General features: G+C 36.9%; 2 protein-coding genes across 2 annotated transcripts; one reads left to right on the top strand and one right to left on the bottom strand.

Annotated features, from left to right (window-relative positions):
- Positions 1 to 4,800: 4,800 nt before the first annotated feature.
- Positions 4,801 to 10,742, bottom strand: LOC121734222. Its single transcript, XM_042124701.1, has 4 exons — positions 10,407 to 10,742; positions 9,237 to 9,553; positions 6,102 to 6,218; positions 4,801 to 5,307 (listed from the first exon to the last, which is right to left on the bottom strand). The coding sequence occupies exons 1-4, from the start codon at positions 10,551 to 10,553 to the stop codon at positions 5,169 to 5,171; spliced, it is 720 nt and encodes a 239-aa protein (XP_041980635.1). The 5' UTR covers positions 10,554 to 10,742; the 3' UTR covers positions 4,801 to 5,168.
- A 717-nt stretch (positions 10,743 to 11,459) lies between these two features.
- LOC121734214 lies at positions 11,460 to 18,635 on the top strand. Its single transcript, XM_042124694.1, has 5 exons — positions 11,460 to 11,600; positions 12,048 to 12,159; positions 12,854 to 13,074; positions 16,283 to 16,390; positions 18,464 to 18,635. The coding sequence occupies exons 1-5, from the start codon at positions 11,593 to 11,595 to the stop codon at positions 18,633 to 18,635; spliced, it is 621 nt and encodes a 206-aa protein (XP_041980628.1). The 5' UTR covers positions 11,460 to 11,592.
- The last annotated feature ends 1,151 nt before the right edge of the window (positions 18,636 to 19,786 follow it).

Here is a 19,786-nt window from a genome sequence, read left to right as displayed (position 1 = left end):
CGAGTTTTTGTAGATATGCTCGCTGGGTTGTATATTATTTAATACTAGATAACGCCCGCAACTTCGTTGTGCCAAAATTAGTTTATTGCCCGGGAACCGTACATTTTTTCCAAGATAAAAAGTATCCTAATTTGTCCTAATTCCATGGGCTCAAGGTATCTCCATACCCAGCAAAATCGGTTCAGCCGTTTGGGCGTGAAGAGGTAACAGACAGACAGACACACTTTCACATTTATAATATTTGTGTGTATAGTATGGACTAAATGACGCCCGCAACTCCTTTGCGCTAAAATTCGATTATCGTACGGGAACCCTACATTTTTATGTTAAAAAGTATCCCTTCCCGGGACTTGAAGTATCTCCATACCAAATTTCAGCAAAATCGGTTCAGTGGTTTGGGCGAGAAGAGGTACAGGCAGACAGACTTTCGCATTTATAATACATATATAGTACCATAACAATATTAAAAAATCGGCCAAGTGCGAGTTGGACTCGCGCACGAAGGGTTCCGTACCATTATAGAGCAAAATTAGGCCAAAAATTGTGTTTTTCGTATGGGACTATTTTATTTTGTTTTTATTATTTGTTTTTATTGCGGCAATAGATATAGATACATAATCTGTGAAAATTTCAACCCTCTAGCTATTACCGTTTTTTATGATATAGCCTGGAGATAGACAGACGGACGGACAGACATCGAAGTCTCAGTAATAGGGTCCCGTTTTTACCCTTTGGGTACGGAACCCTAAAAACAATAGTTGGGTGTATATCCATATAATATACGCCCACCTATTGTTAGGTCACTGTTGTTTCGGCATCCCTTTTGACGAAAAATACGGAAACGTAGATGAATGAAATTTTGCACAGTTATAGTGTACTAGCTGTGCCCCGCGGTGTTACCCGCGATTTATAAGGTAAACTAAATTGTGTTTTTATAGGTAAATAGTTATTGGTACTTAGAGACAAAATAAATTATGTTTGATCATCGGAAACATCAATTTTTGGTCGGTTAAAAATGTAGCTTATGTGTTACTCCAGGATGTCAGCTACCTCCTTGTAAAATTTTGTCGAAATCGGTCCAGCCGTTTAAGCGTGAAGAAGTAACACACATACAAACCCACAAACTCACATACTTTCCGCTTTATAATATTAGTAGGATTAGTAGGATTACTTCATTTGTTTTTAAAAAGGATAATTAATACTCAGCACTAATGACGCGATACTATTCCGTTAAAAGAAATAGCTCCAGGAGGGGAGGGGGAGGGAGGGGCGCAGCCCCCCCAAGCAGGAGACGGAGCGAAAGCCTATTAATAAATTTTAAAAAATTAACATAACACCTCCTCCATTCCGGAAGTCGGTTAAAAATGTACACCATGTGTTAATCCAGTATATCAGCTAACGGATTGTAAATTTTTGTCGAAATCAGCTTACAAAAAGCGGAGGAATCGTTGAACAAAAAAAATCAAATTAAATCGAACATAACATCTCCTCCATTTTGAAATTCGTTTAAAAATGTAGCATATTATGTGTTAATCCAGGGTGTCAGCTACCCCCTTGTAAATTTTTGTCGAAATCGGTCCAGCCGTTTAAGCGTGAAGAAGTAACAAACATACAAACTCACATACTTTCCGCTTTATAATATTAGTAGGATATGGTGAAGGAGTGCATCGAGCTAATATTATTTTGAAATTATGCTTTTATCATAATTTTTTTTAACAAATAAAACCTTACACACACTACAATACGCACACTCAAGAAGATGACAGATTCTTGAGTGACAAGCCTATACATACGAATTATACTCTTTTATTTATGGTTGAAGTCTGTTGACAACAAGTTGACAAATTGAAAATGGATTACAGGTTTTTTTATTGAATCTTAGATACTATTAGACAATGCTTACACGGCCAGTCTGAGATCAGCTGAGTTCCAGAGACGAGAGTTGAAAAAAAAATATGATAAAGTCAATTATTATTTTTTTTTTACAAGTTAAACGTAGTAGTCCTAATGTCGTTGAAACTAAGGTTGAATTTCGACCATTGGGCGATCTCTAGTTTCACTAAAACCATAGTATAAAAATATTTTCAGATTGGTTTACGCTGGGTCCTTAAAATGTACGCGTATTTTGCATGTTCTGTTAACACAACAGTTCCTGTTTGTTCCCGGTTCCCCATTCCCTGTTCCCGGTTCCCAGGTCCCGGCTTTCGGTTCCCGGTTCCCAGTGCCCATAATAGAACGCTGTTCCATTCCCAATCCTTGTTTATTTTCTTTCGCCCGTGATCGGTACGTAAATTACAAAGTAACAGAGAACAAATATTGTTTGTGGTGAAGCGTTTGCACGCAAATTGTTGCAAAACAGCACGGAAGTATAATTCTTTTTATACATATTTCCTTCATAACGTTATTGATTATTCAGTCTTTGTTGTTGTATAATTATTATGTATACCCATTTAGATATAAAAGATACATAGATATTATGTATTTAAAATATAATAATTATGTAGATAACACTGTTGAGTAGAATATATTGATGGCCCCAACAAATAAACGTGCAATCGAAAAAAGACAACTTTTCAGGAAGACAAAAAAACGTTTAGAACCACATAACTTTGACAACATAATAAAAAGACAAATATAATGTATAATCAAATTAAAGGTAAAAAAAATATCTTTCAGCTCATATATTTATTAAAATTCAAATATTAACGGTTTACCACATATTTAAGGAAAACCATATTAAATTATTATTCTAGTGAATAATATGTGACTCGTTAACACTATTGTATCAATGCACATTTATTCGTGTCATAAATGAAGTTTTAATAAGCGCAGTGAAATGTTGCATGGTTATTCCACGTATATTTTTTTCCCCTGAGCCATGCTCTGGTCATTTACATGCTTATTCTTGTATATTTTATTGTTTTTACATATTTCTAAAAATAAAAGCCCGTATATTAGTGTTAAGAAGATCGACTTATTATTTATGTAATACGACCTTATAAGTGCATGGTATAAAATATAAATCTATACTAATATTATGAAGTGGAAGAGTTTCTTTGTTTGAACGCGCATGACTCAGGAACTACTGGTCAGATTTAAAAAAATCTTTCGTTTTTAGATGGTTCATTTATCGAGGAAGGCTACAGACTATAAATTATCACTCTAAGACTAATAGAAGCGAAGAAACTTAGGGAAATTTAGAAAAAACCTTTTAGCGCCTTTTAGACGTGCCTGTGCAAGAAACAAAATACTATAACTCTTCTTTTGCTGCTACGGGAATAAGGCTGTGGAATTCACTACCAACCCATATAAGAATGACGGCTACACATTATCGGTTTAAGATGCTGGTAAAAGAACATTTTCTTTCTATTAGTGATAATACACAACCTATATAAATTGACATTCATGCTATTATAATTAATATTCAAATTTGATCATCAAGTTATTATTGTTAGTTATAAGTTCCAACCTCTAAATTTGTTTCTGTACTTACTTTTTATGTTATTACCTATTTATATGTGTATTATATTAATGTTGATATGTATGTATTTGTGTATGTATCATTAAAAAAATGTCACCTTATCTACTATAATATTGCACACTCATAAAAATAGTTCAATAATATTCAGTCCTTTACCTGTGGTTGCCTGGAAGAAATTACTAATAAGTAATAAGGCCGCCAATGTAGTACACTGTATTAGTTAATAAATGTTGTAATTTTCTTCTTAACGTGTGCAAAAAGTATATTTATTATTATTATTATAATGTTTCAAACAGGCTGAACCCCTTGGAATTATGCCGTGATGTAAATAGCTTTACTCTGCATCCTCAATCGGTAGTATTACGGGGAGTGCTCTGAGGAATTCTTCGGAATCATACCTCCTGCAACTTTTCGCCATCGTTCCACGTGAAAAATATACTATCCTCATAACTTTGATGAGTGGCAGTCTTCCACCGTGCTTTTTTCGCGTAACTTTCTGCCGCGCGCTGTAAAATTTGGAATGCACTGTCACCAGCAGTATTTCCAGACCTATACGACCTGCAAACCTTCAAGAAGAGAGCGTATTTCCTCTTAAAAAGACCGGCAACTCACCATCAGCTCTTCTGATAAACTTTAAAATAGCTCTTCGAATAACCTTTAAGAAAACAAAAAAGACAAGAGTAATTTGTAAAAGAGAATAGAATAGATGTGAATTATTATATTCAAAGTTTCGCCATCTGCAATGAGGCATTACTCATAGAAGTCGCTTGCATTTTTACACGAATAATCGTGCAAGAGTTATAACTCAAAGGAAAGGATAGACACGTGCGCCAGATTGTTTTAACACGTTTTTTCTGGTGAACTCAAATAAACAAAATAATCTGCAATAAGCGAATATTTCATTATTAATGTGATGTATGTTATTATTTTTTCCGTACAATAAAGGTCTACGTTGCTATAAAATAGTTATTTTAAGTCAAAAAAAATCCAAAAAAATTACATAGGTGTATCATAAAAAAATTTTTGGGTAAGAGCTCTGGCACGTTTATTCGTAGCGGCCATCGATATAAGCTACTTAACCTATCAATCCCCAAGCGGCACCCGGCTGTCGCAGATTTGACAGACTTCAATTGCATGTGACGTCTTGCGAATCTGTCAAATCCATATAAATTTAGAAAATGTACGCGTCGCGTTGCGGTCTGAATCAACCCTTACAATTGAAAATCTATTGTGTCTGCGATTCCCACGATCGAGGTATTAAAAAAATAAGATTTTTATTTAGTTTAAGTTATAATATTTTAACAATAATCCACTATGGATAGCTGTGTGATTTCAACAATGTCTTAATGCCATTTGAAATCTGTTTTAGAGTGTCGTTAAGCTGTTCGTTAAATCATTCATTTATTCTTGCGTTGATTAGCTGTTAAATACCGTTTATGAGGCATTTGAAAAAGACAGGGCTTTTAACTTAGATTACTTAAGGGTTATTCAATTGTTGTTAAGTATGTGTGTGTTAACTCACAATTTTTTGTTGTTCAGTTATGAATGCTGACTTTTTCTAAATGATCTAAAGAACTGCATTCATAACTCAATACGTATTCTATCTACTATCTATCTGTGGTAATAATAAAGATACACTTATTAATCGAATGTGGAAAGATACACTAATTTATTACTTATAACAATATCAGTGTATCTGAGAGAATAAGTCTATAAGGGAATGCCCACACTGGTAGCCGCAGTCGTGTCCGCTGAGCCCAAGTTTATACGCTGATATGTATGGTATGGACTCGTTTGCTGTATCTTCGCTTTCGTCGTTCAGTGGACTAGAAAAGAGAAAAGTAAATGTTTTAGAAATTATTGTTTCTTAAGCTTAGAAAAAAACAATACTTCAAACTGAGGCCGATCAAAATTACGAATTGTTGTCATTAATTTCTTTTTATGAAAGAACGGGGCAAACGAGCAAACGGGTCACCTGATGGAAAGCAACTTCCGTCGCCCATGGACACTCGCAGCATCAGAAGAGCTGCAGGTGCGTTGCCGGCCTTTTAGGAGGGAATACCGGAGGCCCAACCCCCTACCCTATTCCCTTCCCTACCCATCCCTACCTTCCCCTATAAGGTAGGGATGGGTAGGGAAGGGAATAGGGTAGGGGATTGGGCCTCCGGTAAACTCACTCACTCGGCGAAATACAGCGCAAGCGCTGTTTCACGACGGTTTTCTGCGAGAACGTGGTATTTCTCCGGTCGAGCCGGCCCATTCGTGCCGAAGCAAATGCGATGAATTTACGACCTGCTCTGCAAAACATTTCTACATTTCTATGTAGGTAGGTGCATCTAACCCCCCACCATCGTGGAATGTAATCGAACACTGCTCCCGCCCCTTCCATTTTTGGCGAGCGATCTTATCACTCGTCCTTTGAAATAACTATCGACTTCTTGTGATCGATAATAAAATTAACCTACATAATAATTATTATATTCAAAGAAATTGATTTACAGACCTACGTTATTTGGTAGGCTTATGTCAAGTCAATGTTATTTAGCATCCTGCCGACTGGTCTTGATATAACTCGACCAAATAATATAGGTCCTGACTATGAATAAACCCTGATAGTTACTTGAGCACAAAGCTGGCTATCTCGTGCAGCAGATCATCATCTCTATAGGAGTGTAGCGGCTCCGCGCCGAGCCGGCACAGCGTCTGCAGCACACACGACGTGCCGTTCTCGCCGAAACTGGAACAACACAAGACTGTTACGGCGCGTTTTCTGCGCGCTTTCTGCTGTGTTTGGAAAACACGTGAGCTGAATCTGCGCGCGCATAAAACACGCAAGTCTGAACGCGCCCTTATAGAGCATAGAACCTATTAGGTTACTAATGTACTATCTAAGAAATTGATTCATGGTTAGATGGCAGACCTACGTTATTCGGTCGGGTTATGTCAACGTACCTAAGTCATGCTCTATCAGCTAGGTTTGACATCATAAATCAACTTCTCGGATAGTAGCTAGTAGTAGTGAAAATAGCAGAGACGAAAGAGTTAATTTTGACTTCTGTGTTTGAGAAACATCATGACTTTGCCCAAATTTGGTAAAGTAGTAGCCATAATTGATTAAAATGGGCATAGTTTCAAAAATAAAATTTCTACGTTGAATGATGTCTAACATTAAATTCACAGTACCTGGATGACTGAGCTTTGCTCGGTATAGCAAACACTCATTGACTTCGTGTTACTTAATAACGCCATCTGCATCTGCATCGGTCGTTAGTTGCTAACAAAATAGTATTATTATTCGCCGATAGATGTCAGGAAGGGTCATATTTTACAGTTTATCGATTATCGATAAAACACGAATAAAAAGACATTTTCTGAAAATGATTCCTAGCTAGATGATTTATCGCCCCCGAAATATATATATATATATATATATATAAGATATAAGATAAACCGACTCAATACCAAATTATGTCAATTATTGTCTACTGGGACGAAACCTTACCCTACCCTATCCTGGTGGCTACCAGAATTTTTATGTGCTGTAATTGACTAGCAACTTAATCGTATCAAAAACGATTGCCAAATTAAGGTCTATCAAAAACTATGACTGTCTTGTTTGCGTAGAACTTACGCCTACCAGTTTAATACTGAAACGTTCTAGCAATACTAGATAACTAAAGTGCGTTTACAATCTAACCATTTCATGCTGACATACGTAGATGGTCATCGCGTAAATATTTAAAGTTAACTACAGACGGCGCAGACCGACAATTATAATATTCATAGTACAATCAAACGTACCACTATCTAGCTATGTACTGTTAGTACTAAGTGGCTATATATACAAGATTATCAATTCGATTCATTTATTTTGCTTTAAAAGTGGTAAATACAGTAGGTGGTGATAAGGTTCTTATGGTCTTCACTTTTAGCTATATGTATAAAATAGCATTCAAATATATATGTAGCATTTTTTTATGAAATAAGGGGGCAAACGATCAAACGGGTCACCTGATGGAAAGCAACTTCCGTCGCCCATGGACACTAGCAGCATCAGAAGAGCTGCAGGTGCGTTGCCGGCCTTTTAAGAGGGAATAGGGTAATAGGGGAGGGTAGGGAAGAGAATATGGGAGGGTAGGGAAGGAAATAGGGGAAGGTTGGGAAGGGAAAAGGGTAGGGGATTGGGCCTCCGGTAAACTCACTCACTCGGCGAAACACAGCGCAAGCGCTGTTTCACACCGGTTTTCTGTAAGAACGTGGTATTTCTTCGGGCGAGCCGGCCCATTCGTGCCGAAGCATAGCTCTCCCACGTTAAAGCATGGAATCGTTGATGTATGTAGCATGGAATCCTAATCTTCAAATTCTCATGTCATGATGATTGCACCTTCGAAACGGAATGTGCCGATTTTGATAAAGTTTTGTGCGCTTAAGCTGATGATGTGAGAATCGATCAATATCTATTTTTCATACCCGAAATAACTTGAATGAATGAAGTTTTGTGAGCGACGTGATCTATTATGACGACCTCAGAACTGGCAACAGACGCTTGGAAGATCTCTCGTTGAAGCTCTCAAGGTTAATCTATCGGTCCTGGCTGTATCAATTTTAATGAAATTTGTGTGCTTATTGGGTAGTCTGAGAATCGCACATATTAAATTATTCATATCCATAAATATTAGGTGTATTCCACCCGAAAACCTTATTTTGGGGTGTATCTGAAAAAGTAACAGTTTCCCTCAAGGAACCCAGTGGATTTCCTCTTCACGGCCGCGAGCATTTTCTAGTCTACAAAACACACAAACAAGTCAACTTCAATCAGACAAACTTTCCAATTGAACAAGTCGAGATATTTACTGCCAGCAAACATTTCCTCGTGCAAAAAAATATAACATGCCATTGGAGTTTTTGCATGAACAAACAGCGATAAATAACGGGCGTGTATCGAAACCAATTTAAGAAGGAAGTTTTGGGCCAACGCGTCTGGTAGAATCTCGATTCTTTTTGTTATTTATTGCCGTTATCAGTCAGAATCTTCTCAGAACAGCTTTGAATCAATACTGTCGATGCTAACACCCCTTATAAATATGATAATATTTACGCATTTTAAGGTCCACTGTCTTTGTGATGTGATTTTTTTTAATGTGTCAGACAAAGACTAGCAAACTTTGTTTAGTTATTTGCTGTATAAGGGGGTAATATTATAAATGTGTAGGAGTAGTAGGAGTATCTTTCTATTTAAATGTAGACATCTAATTGTGGCTGTGTGGAACATTAAATGTAGACATCTAGTGGTGATTGGCCAATTCGGGCACCGCTAAGCTCCTCTCCGCTCCGCTCCGCGTCAGTGGAACCGCGGCCTTAGATGGGGATTGGGGATGTTACCTTTTAGGGTTGATTCAGACGTCTTGCGAATCTGTCAAATCCATACTAATTTAGAAATGCATCTACGCGTCGCATTGCGGTCTGAATGAACTCTTACGCTTTAACCACTAAACCGACTTAGATGAAATTTAGAATAGATATTACTTGAGCCCTGGGAAAGGACATATTAATAATATTATAATAGTTTTCGTTGTAGCAAGTACGGCTCCAGTATGATATACGCTATTTTGCGGGTACGTGAGAACGAACAATATCTAGCATTATAAAGAGGAAGAATTTAGTTGTGTCGTTGGATCGCTTTTGATGTAGTTTGGTTCATTTACGGGAAAGGATATTGTCGTTTGGTTTTATGTATTTATCTCAAAAGTGTTACCTATTTAGCATGTCTTCCACATACTTATAGAAGTGGTACAATCTAGCATCGTTCACGTAGCCTTCTACTTGTCTCTTCTTTCTTGAATCGCCACCCTCTATTTCTCTCTTTCTTGCCTCTTCTCTATGCTTAATGTCCCTCTTCTTTCTTGTCTCTCCATAGCCTTCTTCTCTTGCCTCTCCATCGTACCCAGTGTTCGCATGGAGTATATCTATGGGTATCTGAGTTCTATTCCAAGGGAGTTGGAAATTGGCTTGGATAGCCCAGTTCACGTTGACTTGCTTGACTGGACTGGGTGTGCCGACGCCTATATTCAGCTGCGAAATATAAATTATACTTATTATATCAGGTATAATATTATATGGACGCTGTTAAGCATTTGTGTACTTCCCCAGAAAAAAAAGCGTATTGAGTACTTAAGGCCATTCCCTGACAAAACGACCCTACATTTGCCGCGTTGCCGAAAGCACACCAAAATCCTATTTTTTTACTTATCGTTCAAAATTGACCTAAAAAAATTCAAACGGCGAATATGTAGTTACTGAAATTGTCGATCTATTGGCGTGTGTTTCAAATAAACGTAACTTATAAATACTAAGGAGATACCTACTGAATGTATGCTTGAATTTAAATAAATTGGTATTACTTCGGAAACTGATATCATGAGCATAATAAACAAAAATAGGAAATTAATAACAGTGAAAGGAATGTTAATAATAATATACTGAAGATGATTGCTGTATTTTTATTAAAATTTTGTAGTTTTAAAATTTTGAGTTAATAAGGCATCTCCGTAGGGGGAGGGACTAAATATGAATGCAGTTATGTTTTTTTAGATTTTTAAGAGAGATTCAACAAAAAAATGATGTGGGTTAGGACACAAATGCTTAACAGCAACTATAATATATGAGTGATTATACTTTAGCGTGTGTTTGACTCTTTTATACAGAGTTCTATGTTTTATTATCTATGTTTCCATGAGAAATGCCAAAACATCTCGATTTTTACAGGCATAGAATATGTAATCATTATTATATGGGCTACCATATAGTAAACTTTGTTCATAAAATTCACGCTGTTATAAAATGCTTATTGCTATTTACGCAAGAGCCCACTGATCATTACTATACGTCTTACATCCAAAACTGTAAAACATACTAATTAACTTACTTGTAACAGTGTTGTATTCGGATAGATCAGTTGTCTTTTACTTCGATGCACATATTTGCAATTTTCACCAACCGATGTTGTTGTTTTCACCAATGCAATTAGAAACACTATAGTTACACTTCTTCTTAAATTCCATTTGATTACCATCGTTTTAACTTTAAAATTATTTGAGTAATTGCTACTGAAAACAATATTTTAATTGCTTTTATTGTGTATCAGATTTTGGCCACTAACTGGAATTTTATTTATTACATTTTGGTCACAAACTGGAGTTTTAAGGGCACTATGTGTATTAGTTGTTCCAACACTGGTAGTGCGGCTTAGGTCCGTTTCCCGTCCGTTTTGTGACGTGTTATTGGGTATACAAATTAGTGTAGAGTGCTCTCAAGTCATATGACTTCGGAAAGCTGGGTAAAGGTGTGTTCACGCTGAAGTCTAAGGAGATCCAATATAAAATAATACCATCTACATTCGGTAATAAAAAATGAAAAATGGAAAATTAAAATATTATAAGTACTTATATCCTTAAGAGTGGCATGTAATATTATTATAATGATCAATTCCAATGATCCCTACCACCATCTGTAGGTATAATTGCAGACTGGACGATCAAAAAGTCAAACAAATGAAAAAAAATATAATTTGTTTTGACTTAGCAGAATTATAGTCAGTCTAGAAAAATAAATTATTTTTCTATATAATATTTTTGTCAATACACGAATGTTGTTGGAATACATACTTTTTTAATTCAATTTATGTATAGTTATTAGTTTGGTGTTCAAAGTTAAATACTTTTATTCAAAAATGGCATTTTATAATGTATTTAAATACTATTTTTGAGTTCCGTACGTAAAAGGGAAAAACGGGACCCTATTACTAAGACTTCGTTGTCTGTCCGATGATTTTTTCCCTTTTTTGCTTGATATCAATAAGGGAAACAAGTAAGCGCTTGAAATTTTCACAAAATCCTCAATTATATTACGTGTACTTTAATATAAACTTCGTGCCATTATGAACACCGCCTTAGAAAAGTTAAAGTAACACTGGCGTTTGTAGGTGAAGCCGGCTTGATCTGTCCAATAATACGATCTGTCCCTTAACAGGATTCGTTCAATACGTTGCTTGAGAATGTCATTCGTGGGTTATAGGTGTGATTCGTGGATTTGAGGATCAGGCACCAATCACCATGATAAGGTAAAGTGGTTTTTTGTTCTAGAATAATATTTGGTATATAATCTGTTATTAAGAAAGCATTGAACCGTGCGTACATGTGCGTAGATTATTATGTGATCAATTAATTTAGACCAGTGTTTTTCAACCTTTTTTAGTACTTATGGTATAAAAAATATAATATGGTGTCATAAAAATAATATGGTATAAGTACATTATAAAAATGACCTAAAAAACAGTGTTAAAATGATATTACAAAAATATTTTCCCTCCAGTTCCAAAATCCATCGCTTATTAAAATCCTGATCCTTGCCTATTGAAAAATTAAAACTTGACTGAACTCCTTCTCTATTTCCTATTTATTCCCTAAAATATTTTAATTTATTACAATTTACTTTTGAACGCATTAAACATTTAAATCCTCTTATTGGAAACGATCTCCATTTTGAATCTTATACCATTATTTCACAGGCTATATTCGCTTGTGCTGTTGTGCTCAATTAGCGTGGACACCACGGATTATCGCGCTAAGAGGCAAATCAATAGTATACCCCTGGTTTATCCGTATGGAGCTACTTATAAGGTGAGGAATTTATCACTTGTTTATGCTTCGGCACTCATTTTTCTCAATGTGTCGCACCGACAGTGCTTCTGCAACAGAATATGCAACAGAATATAATTCATACGTGGGGGAGCCATGCTTCGGCACGAATGGGCCGGCTCGACCGTATAAATACCACGTTCTCACAGAAAACCGGCGTGAAACAGCGCTTGCGCTGTGTTTCGCCGAGTGAGTGAGTTTACCGGCGGCCCAATCCCCTAACCCCTACCCTATTCCCTTCCCTACCCTCAACTATTCCCTTCCCTTCCCATCCCATTAGTCGTACTCAACTCAAACTCAACTTAAACTCTACTCAAATTCGACAAGTATTCGACTAAAATGAAACTTCAACTCAACTCAAACTCAACACAAACTCAAATCACACTTAACTCAAACTCAACTCCTACTCAGTTAAAATTTGAATCACACTTATCTCAAACTTGAGTTTGAGTTACACAAACTGCAGTAAAATTTAAATCACACTTAACTCAAACTCAACGCCAACTCAACTAAAATTTTAACTACACTCAATTCCAATTCAACTCAAATTCAACTCGAACTCAACTGAATTCGAACTGAAATTGAATTAAAACTATTGATATTCCCCTAAAAAGGCCACTGAATTTCCTCAGAATTATAACTTGAATTTGACAATGATAATGACTATAATTTCCAGCTCATCATAGGCATGTCAGTCCCTGTGCCCAATGACGACAAGATCCCCCTCCTCTTCGCGCTCAACTTCCAGTACCAGTACAGCCAGTTCCAGAACATCACGGAACTCTCCCAGTACTACTTCATCAAGGAAGTGTCGAGAGAGGAGAGAGAGATTGACCTGGAGAACAGAGGGAACGAAAGATTAGTGTTCTACAAGTCTGTAGCGGATTTATTGGATATGTGAGTATTTTTTGTGGATTTTTCAACACTAATAACACAATGTGATATATAGGTAATAATGGAAAAAAAATAACTAGAAAACCCCCAATTCTCAAGCAGGCTGATGATAATGAAATGTTGTTAAGAACATTCTCAATCATTTTAGCTTTCAAACAAAAAACAAAACTTCTGGAATCGTATCATGCATCGTAGTAACGGGTGGACCCGTTTGGAAGCTACGATATTACGGATAGACACACAAACACACAGACAGACAGATAGATACGTCAAAGTGGAAACGCAGCAAAAACAAAATTTTTATATATGTCGTAGGATGATTTGATAAATCGAATTTTCGCGAAAATTCTAGGGATTTCGCGAAAACACGGATTTATCAAATCATCCTACGACATATACAACAATCTGTTGTTTATTTTGTTTAATTTTGTCAGGGATTAAGGATGCGTTTCCACCAGAGATGTGTTGCGAGGAATGTGTTTTTCACTTGTGTTTTTAAGATCCAATAGAATCGCTGCGCTTAACGAGGTCACGTCAATGAAGCGATTCTATTGGTTCTCAAAAACACATTCCTCGCAACTCATCTCTGGTGGAAACGCAGCCTGAAACTAGCAACCGCCTCTGACATAAATGTGGAACTCATTATGTAAATGGACTTAATTTTATGGTCCAAAAGTCTATTTGTGACAAACGTCATTTAATTTTGACATTTTCGTGATGGAGATAAGATGCTTTTATCCTATGTGCTTGCCGGAATATTTTATCTATTATATGAATGTACGGCTTCCGCGTTAAACGAATTTTGGCGCAACGGAGTTGCGGGCGTCATATAATTGATACGAGATTTATACTCGCGTCTCGTGGCTTGGCTCGCGGCGCGTCTCGCAGCTCGCGTCGAAGCGCGAGTGTAAACACAAAGCTCGCGTCCCCCTCGAGCTCCTTTGGAAACCGCTCCCGACGCGAGCCCTGCGAGCCGCGAGCCGCGCCGCGAGACGAGCCGCGAGCTCGAGTTTACACTCAGGGCTCGCGACGCGGCGCGCGAGTGTATATCGAGTATGATAGTAAATTCACTGTTGACTACACCCTACCCTACGTAATCTCCAATCGTAAAAAGTATCAAGTTTTAAAAAGTTTCCAGCCCCTGCGGTTACTTTGTCGTGCCCGATCCCGGATTATCCGTATCAGGTGTCCGGGAAAGGTTCTACTAGCCCTATCAATACCCGGATACACCTGAGAAGTTTACTTGGGATGTTTTTAATTTGCTACGTGCTAGGTCAAATTACTTTGCAACGCCGCGAGGTGTCGCGATGCATTTTTATTTGTGCAATTTGAATTTGGAACAGGCAGTACAATGATGCAAGTCAATTCAAAGTTTATCTTCTTGAAAAACGGAGAAACGTAGGTGGATGAAATTTTGCACAGTTATAGTTTACATGCTGAAGGAGTGCATCGAGCTAACATTATTTTGAAATTATGCTTTTATCATACATTTTTTAAACAAATAAAACATTACACACACTACAACACACACACTAGGAAAAATGACAGATTTTTGAGTGACAAGCCTATACATACGAATTATACTCTTCTATTTATGGTTGAAGTCTGTTGACAACAAGGTGACAAATTTAAAATGGATTATAGTTTTTTTTTTATTGAATCTTAGCTACTATTAGACAATGCTTACACGGCCAGTCTGAGATCAGCTGAGTCCCAGAGACAAGAGTTGAAAAAAATATGATAAAGTAAATATTTTTTACAAAATATAGGTATTAGTCCTAATGTCGTTGAAACTAAGGTCGAATATCGACCATTGGGCGATCTCTAGTAAAGTTTAATTACGTCTGACATCTGTACATTATGAGTACGAACGAACGAATCGAGTATCGAACGAATTTATATTAAAGTTCAACTAGTTCCATCTGAAGTTGCAACGCATCTTCATAACGCAGGCGTATCGCACGAGTGTCGTGCATTTTTTTGCAACTTATGTGTCGTAGAAACCGTAAATTTATCTGGGGCCCCTTACTTAAAACTATAATTAAATAACCTAACCCATACTTTAAAGCTGTCGTAATTTTCTTTGCCCTTTCTTCATTAAACGTAAGCACGATAATAATTTATGGTATACTCGTATTATTTGCAAAAGGTAAAAAAATATTACTTTAAAATCTGAGCATGGTATGTAGTATAAATTTATGTAAGCTATTGGCCGAAATTCTCCACATAGATTACTTTAAACAATGAACAGCTATTAATCTATCTGGTCAATACATTGTGGATGCCTCCCCTGAGACCAGACGGTGAAATTAAGAACCGAATTCAGGGAGGTATTGTTGGTTATAATGAAGGTTTTAAGTCGATTTGGAATCGAATATAGCTTATGTAAAGACAGGCTATTTACCGATACATTATTAGTATAGGTACTAATAATTTGTTTAAGCTTTTACCCGAATACGGCAAAGGAAAAAGGGGATGTATGTTTATCTATTCCTTTACAACTTCTATTCTACATTCACATACATCATGATATAAATCTTTTCTTTGCGTGACAAGGATGGCAAATTATTGTCATCATCATCGTACACTTATAAACGTAAACCAAACGACTAACATCCCGATATTAGGCTGCTCTCGTCCATTTTGCCCCACGTGATCATCACTCTCAGGAGTCTCTGGCTTCAATCTCGAAATCAGCGGGCAGCGAGGCGGGAGCGGTAGCGGTGGCGCGGAAAGCCGTCTAGGACGCCGCCAGTTCGAGGCCTGCAGTTCCATATACTTACTGGGTGTTACAAAACTAAGTGATAATACTTTAGGGTGTGTATGGGTTTCCTATATAGAGTTCACTGTGAAAGTGGCAGGGCTGAAAGAGGATTTTTTTTTACCTTTGCATGAAAAAAATCATGACGCTTGGGCGCTTGCCCATACAAATCACAAAAAATGGTATTTCAGCGCTGCTACTTTCACAGTGAACTCTACATAACGGACACATACACACTCTAAATTATTATCACTTAGTTTTGATATATCTATACATTGGAACGCGCCGCTCCCGCGCCGTCACCGCCACCGCCCCGCCGCACTGCCCGCTGATTTCGAGACTGAAGCCTTAAAGCTTCTTACTTGTCTTTTCTAGCAAAGTCGAGGGTTTCTGTTACATGAAATATAATTGTGACAGAATTTAATAACACGTTCTTCTAAACATTTTCAGGAAAGGCATGAACGGCCAGGAGTGCGTTCTTCGAGCGATCTGCGAGGCGGCCCAGTTTCCTGTGGCTGAGGAGGCGCTGGTGGGAGAGGTGCTGCATATACTGCTCACGTGAGTATATTCTAAACTTTATCTCTGTTACTAGTAAAAATACGTATACATATTATACCCAGGGAATAAGGCGGCCCCTAGACGATCAATTTATTGCCCAATATTACGAATTGTGCAATATAATATTGATGGTTTAGGGTTAATAATATTGAACATTGCCGCCTTTTATTTTTATTGTAAAATAAATTAGTGATTGTCTGATAAGATGATCCATATATGGATCATCTTGTCAGATGGGCATGTAAAAAGTGGTCCTGTACCTGATCTCTCGCCAGTCGCGTCGGTCGGCAGTCCCACTGGATTATGAGAGTAAAAGGAATAGAGAGTGCTCTTGTGTACTGCGCACACACTTGGGCACTATAAAATTACTCCTGCCTAACTGGCCTGGTTTCAATGAAGCCAGCCACCGTCACCGAAACCGGTGGTGGGAGTTATTATTATTATTACGTGGCCTACGTGGTCAGGTAGACATTCTGAAAAAAATTGATTCAAATTTACTCAGAAATAAAACATTTTTTATTTTATTTTTATTTTTCACAAGCCAATTTGATATTTTTGTAGCGATGCATTTTCCAATGTTTGTATGAAGTTTTAATAACGCACATAGTTGAGACTTAACTCAAGTAGTTCTCTCCAGTCGTTGTAATCTATCGCTAAACAAAAGTAATCAAAGTTAATTATTTAAAGTAACAATAAATAATATGTACGCTTCATATTATAATATCTTTCCTGTCATAATTAAATTATTTTAACTATACAACATATTACGTAAAATCATAACCGTACAGCCCCCGTAGACAAGTGGCAAAACGCTTACGCTAACGTTAACGCTAGCGCTACAAAATGTATGGATTTGACATTAGTATTCGCTAGCGAAGCGATGACTTATGTCAAATCGCATACATTTTGTAGCGCTAGCGTTAGCGTTAGCGTTAGCGTTTTGCCACTTGTCTACAGGGGCAGTGCGGTATGGTATTGTAAATTCGTAGGATTTCGCAATCGGCTCAAAGGATTTTCACGTTAAAATGTAAATTGTGAAAAATCATTACAGCACAGATCACGGAGCACGTAGGACAAATATTAAATATTTGGTCCTACGTGCTCGGTAAGCGACCAGTTATTGGAAAATGTCCGGATTCAAATCGAATTTTTAAGATTTCGATTCGTTATCGGCTTAGTACACGATTGGGTCTTGTATTGGAATGATTTTGATCGTGGCTCTGCTTTGTCTCAAAATTTTAGGAACTTTTTTTGTAATTTTTGGGGATTTGGGCAATGCTTTTCACAAACATAATGTCCTAACTCCTACCATGATAATTTTGTAAATGTAATTTATGTTTATAAAGTACGGATCAACTTTTGCTCTACACACGGACTATCATGTACGCTAGTTGTTTTATCTTTGGCTTAAAAGTTATTAATTAATGTTTCTTACCCCTTAACTGCAAAACTAATATTTTTAACACAATTTAGGGAATCTGTAATTTTACGGTTTTACCGTAGACGTTGAGCGCGGTGACCGAATTAAAAAAACCTAACACCCCCACTGCGTCGGTGCGGTTTTTATGTGCGTGCGACTAGACGTATGCGAATAATTATAATTGCATTTTCTATACTTAAAATTATAAAGCAGAAGAGTTCGTTTGTTTGTTTGTTTGAACGCGCTAATCTCAGGAACTATACTGGTCCGATTTGAAAAATTATTTCAGTGTAAGATAGCCCATTTATCGAGGAAGTTTATCACGCTAAAACTAATATAGGAACGAATAAATAGAGGAAAATGTGGCAAAAACGGGGGAAATTATTTGAAAGGGCTTATCTCACGAACTACTGGAGCAATTTTTCTGTTATTTGGCACAAATAAGAAGTAGACCACGTGAAGGATCATAGGCTATTTTTGTGGACTAATTTTTCTGTGAAATACTTAATTCACGCGGGCGTAGCCGCGCGGAATGTCTAGTAAGTTAATAAAAATGCTATGCAATGGCTTTACCGCGGCATTTCCCGAGTGCCACACGTTTTTTTTCTCTTAAACTTCTTGGGATACTTCTAAATCTTACTCATTTTTCACAGACCGGACTACGGGCGAACCTCCTTCGACAAAGACCCAGACTGGGAGTCGTCGATGTCGGAGTATTTGGACGCAGCGGTGGCCGGCCGACAGATGTTCGACTGCGCCGCCATCTACAGCGGCTGTGAGGATCAGGGGCTACTGCAGATGGTCACTACATTGAGAGACGAATAAACGATTTAAAGTGAATAAACCGTTTATTCAATATTAATTAAAAACTCTAAAAAGTGTTAGGCATCAGAATAAAAAGACCAAATCACTGAAAGTAGATTCTATGGAGTAGATGAACCCAAATGTTTCAGCTCTGAGCGGGCTGATAAACTATAGCTAAGAACTCTCACTTTCCTTTTAACAATAAAAATAAGTTCGAAATCGTTCCTCGTTGAAAGTTCAATAAATTATATGAAATGATAAAATGTTTATTCAGTGTTAAATTGTTAAAAAACAACCCCCAATTCAAAACTCTAAGAGGAATCAGAATGCAATAGAACCGAAAAGTCATTGGAAATCATTTACATGCCTTTATGGAAGAGGTATACCAAATAATACTGCTGCAGCTGATCACCTTGTTGAGAGATGATTAAGTGTGTTGTGTGTAGTTTATTTTCTTGCAGTGTTCGTAGATATATGGTCGCTGTTAAGCATTAACCTTAACCCACAATTTTTTTTGTTGTTAAATTTTGATTGCAGTCTTGTTCTAAATCATTTACAGAACACTAGAGATCGCCCAATGGTCGAAATTCGACCTTAGTTTCAACGACATTAGGACTACTACCTATATTTTGTAAAAAATATTGACTTTTTTTTTTTTTTTCAACTCTTGTCTCTGGGACTTGGCTGATCTCAGACTGGCCGTGTAAGCATTGTCTAATAGTGTCTTAGATTCAATAAAAAAAACTATAATCCATTTTCAATTTGTCAACTTGTTGTCAACAGACTTCAACCATAAATAAAAGAGTATAATTCGTATGTATAGGCTTGTCACTCAAAAATCTGTCATTTCTCATGTGTGTGTGTTGTAGTGTGTGTAATGTTTTATTTGTTAAAAAAATGTAAGTATGATAAAAGCATAATTTCAAAATAATATTAGTTCGATGCACTCCTTCACCATATAAACTATAACTGTGCAAAATTTCATGCACGTACGTTTCCCCATTTTTCGCTTGCGTATTAATATATAGATAACTGCATTCATAACTCAATACGTAATTTTTGTGTGGGTTAGTACACGAATGCTTAACAGCGTCCAATTATATCATATATGCATTTTTATTTTTATTTGACCATTTATTTCAGGCCCATAATACCTTACAGACTAACACACA

The sequence above is a fragment of the Aricia agestis genome, chromosome 15, assembly GCF_905147365.1.
Source record: "Aricia agestis chromosome 15, ilAriAges1.1, whole genome shotgun sequence".
Taxonomy (NCBI): Eukaryota; Metazoa; Arthropoda; class Insecta; order Lepidoptera; family Lycaenidae; genus Aricia; species Aricia agestis.
The sequence above is the reverse complement of the archived record's forward strand: the minus strand, read 5'-3'. Positions and strand labels throughout refer to the sequence as shown.